The 3,086-nt window shown below is 37.6% G+C and overlaps 1 protein-coding gene across 2 annotated transcripts in view; it reads right to left on the reverse strand.

Annotated features, from left to right (window-relative positions):
- The window catches only part of LOC107096639 (MICOS complex subunit mic25a-like), a 122,635-nt gene extending 119,928 nt beyond the window's left edge, over nt 1-2,707 (reverse strand). For both annotated transcript variants that reach the window (XM_015393387.1, XM_015393386.1), the window contains exons 1-2: nt 2,507-2,707; nt 384-492 (exon numbers count right to left, since the gene is read on the reverse strand). In XM_015393387.1, coding sequence (XP_015248873.1) covers nt 384-492; nt 2,507-2,590 — 193 coding nt within the window. In that variant the 5' untranslated portion in view covers nt 2,591-2,707. The remainder of the gene's footprint in view (nt 1-383; nt 493-2,506) is intronic.
- Between the last annotated feature and the right edge of the window lie 379 nt (nt 2,708-3,086).

Consider the following 3,086-nt stretch of genomic DNA (forward strand, 5'->3'; position numbering starts at 1 on the left):
TCAGCCTGGTGCCAGACGCTAAGAATGGCTTTACCGAACAAAAAGGAGAAGCGGCGCAAGTGAAGTTAGAAACTGTCATCGGACAACATTCAGTAATTTATAAATGTTTTAAATCAGTCCGGATTCGCCAGCAGGTGGATCCGAACCCCGGTCCCCTAATCCGTGACCTCTGGAGCAGAGACTGGATTCTGTAGGAACCGTACCCCCACCCAACCATTTCATATTCTATGACGAAATACACCTTCCAACAGCTTAAACCAGGGTTTATCGAATGCTAAACTTGGAGATGTTGAACTTGAAAGCACTGAAGTCAGATTCTCCCCTGACAAAGTCCAACAGTAACGCTGGTCCAGTACAGATGAGAGCAAGCATTAAACCTTCACCTTTTTCTGACGGAGGACTTGGGGCCGGCGATGATGCTGATGATGAAGGGGAAGGTTCAGGAGGAATGTTGGCCACTCCTCTCATCCTCTGGAGTACATCCTCTGACAACTGATGGAAGAAGAAGAAGAAATTTAAGAAACAAACATGGATGCCACAGTGAACTGAGTCTCCAAAAACTCCTCCATGTCTCTTATAGTGAACAATCCAGGTTATCTCATTTGGTTTTGGTTTTATTGAATTAAAGGAAATCACAATAACTTTAACCAAAAAAAAACTTAAAGTTAGACTGTATTAGCATCAAAGAGTAAAAGTTAAACTGCTGCCCACAGAGGGAAGCACCAGTCAGTGACTCACCCTTTCTATGACTCATTGCATCTGAATGTACAGCCGGAGCCGACATCCACAGCTATAGCTTTGACTTGTTAGCTCCTGATAGACAAACTGCGACAATCACAGAACTTTATCGATGAAATCTTTGAGTTCCAGCTGTTCCTTGCTAGATGTGGTGCATTCAAAATTAACGGGAAAATTGTAAACGTCTTAGTAAATCATCAAATATTAATTCAGCAATTGCTGTGAAAACACAAATGCAAAAAAAATTATTGTTAAATAATGGGAAATAGGTCATCAAGCAAAAGCTACCTTGTTTTATATTAGCAAAAAATATTTATTTTATAGAAAAAAAAACTACTTTTACTGTACATGATGGCGGCCAACTTTAAAAGCACAGTGGAAAAACCTCCTGCAATCTAATTATAAAACCCATTACTATAGCAACCACTGTGTTCTTGTGTCAACTTTGAAGAAAAGCATGCATCAAAATAACCTTAGATGCAGCAAATGGCATCTGAGGTCGTTTCTGGATGAATAAAAACTACAGGCTTAGAGGATTCATCGCACTGCTAAAGTTTGATTGTGCAACAAGAGGCAAGCTGCTCTTCTTGAGACAAATAACAGAATTTCATGTTGCTAGAGCCACCAGCACAGAGCCTGATTAACTGCGGCAGCAGAAGGAAATGACTAAATATGTATGAAAGTCCAGGAGAAAATGTTTTGAAAACTGTGACACCGAATACTTTAATTAAGTATGGACTCAATGCAAAAGACAAAGTTACATAACATACAGAAGAAAAGTAAATACAGTAAATACTAAAAATTTCCATAAATGCAATTTAACTTGGGAAATATTCATTCTCCTTTAGACTTAAGACAGATTTATTTTTGTCATTTTGTAAACACAAGTGTAAACAAAAATACATTTTGTTAAGAACAGCTCTCTAGAAAATTTAATTTTTTTTTTATGCAGCCTTGATAAGGTAAGCAGCAGTGATAAAAACATTGTGATGAAAAACAGTAATGTAAACATATGACTGTATAGTTACAGTTCATTCAGGTTTTTTTTTTTCTATAACCCATTTTAGTAAGCCAAACAATAAAAAAAGTAATACAACAAAATCTACGTTAGCAAAATGTTTAGCCAAATAAACTTTTACCGCAAACATTTTGCTGGACCACCCATCATAACATGAAATTCCAATTTTTATAATGGACCTTGAACGCAGCACCCCCATGCTCCACAGCTGTTCGCCAAACTCCATTTAAAAACTATTCAATTTAAGCCATCTCCAAAACTACAAAATTAGCTTTAAATAACCCATTTACCTTTTTATTTCTTGCACGATATATCAGCGATGTAACACGCATAATAATACACAATAGTCGCAATGATTACGGTTCATTTTGCGGCATTGTTAAAGGTACTAAAAATAGTAAAGCACTATAAATGTAATGCACATTAATCCATTGTATACGACTTTTAAGCCGATTTAGTCTTTAGTCCAAGCAGATCTCTAAATTCAATATTCAACTCGCTGCGTTAATTGGCTTTTAGATACCAACGTTGATCTGCTACAATCAGCCTGTATCTAGTGAAGTTCGGCGAAGGGGAAAAAATATAATAATGAGTTAACCTGCTCCACAGCCTCTACAGTATCTATGCTGGATCCAGAAAAGGCTGAAACACCTGGTCCCTGCATACCTGCTGTCCATGTGCTACAGAGCAACAAGCTTCCAACTCTCACTAACCTCCTGTTAGCATGACTTCTAGCTACATTAGCTTTACCTTTATCCCACGGAGAATCCTCACTCTGTCCTCATCATCCACGCCGAAGGACACTTTCCTGGTTGTACTCTCCCCCGAACCCATAACTCACTCAATCACCTGATAGTTCACTTAGTACTTGGAAGCTAAACGTTGTAGAGACCATGAAACAGTGTTTATGTCCTGCCCAATGACAGAATGGGTGACACAGATGGGTTAGGGTTGCCAGGTTGGTTTGAAATGTTCCCCGTTTGGTTAGGTTTCCAACCTGAAGGATTGTTTTTTTATCAATAATGTAATCTAATAAAGTTCTGAAATAAATATGCTAGGAAAAAACGAAGATTTCTATTGGATGAAAAACGACAAAGGATCAAATTTAGACTTGTTTTATTATCATATTATACCTCAAACTGGCAACCCCGGTCACTTATGGCCATTGGTGGTCCAAAGTTGCATGTGGGCCCTAATTGTGAATCTAAACTTAATTACAAGTTATCTCAAATGAATGTAAAGTGCGAAACATCTGGAATCGGCTAATTATGGCAATGAATATATATAGTAAGTAAGTAATATTTATTTATGTAGCACCTTTCACAGACAT

This window comes from Cyprinodon variegatus, unplaced genomic scaffold (genome assembly GCF_000732505.1).
Source record: "Cyprinodon variegatus isolate N-32 unplaced genomic scaffold, C_variegatus-1.0 Scaffold639, whole genome shotgun sequence".
Lineage (NCBI taxonomy): Eukaryota > Metazoa > Chordata > Actinopteri > Cyprinodontiformes > Cyprinodontidae > Cyprinodon > Cyprinodon variegatus.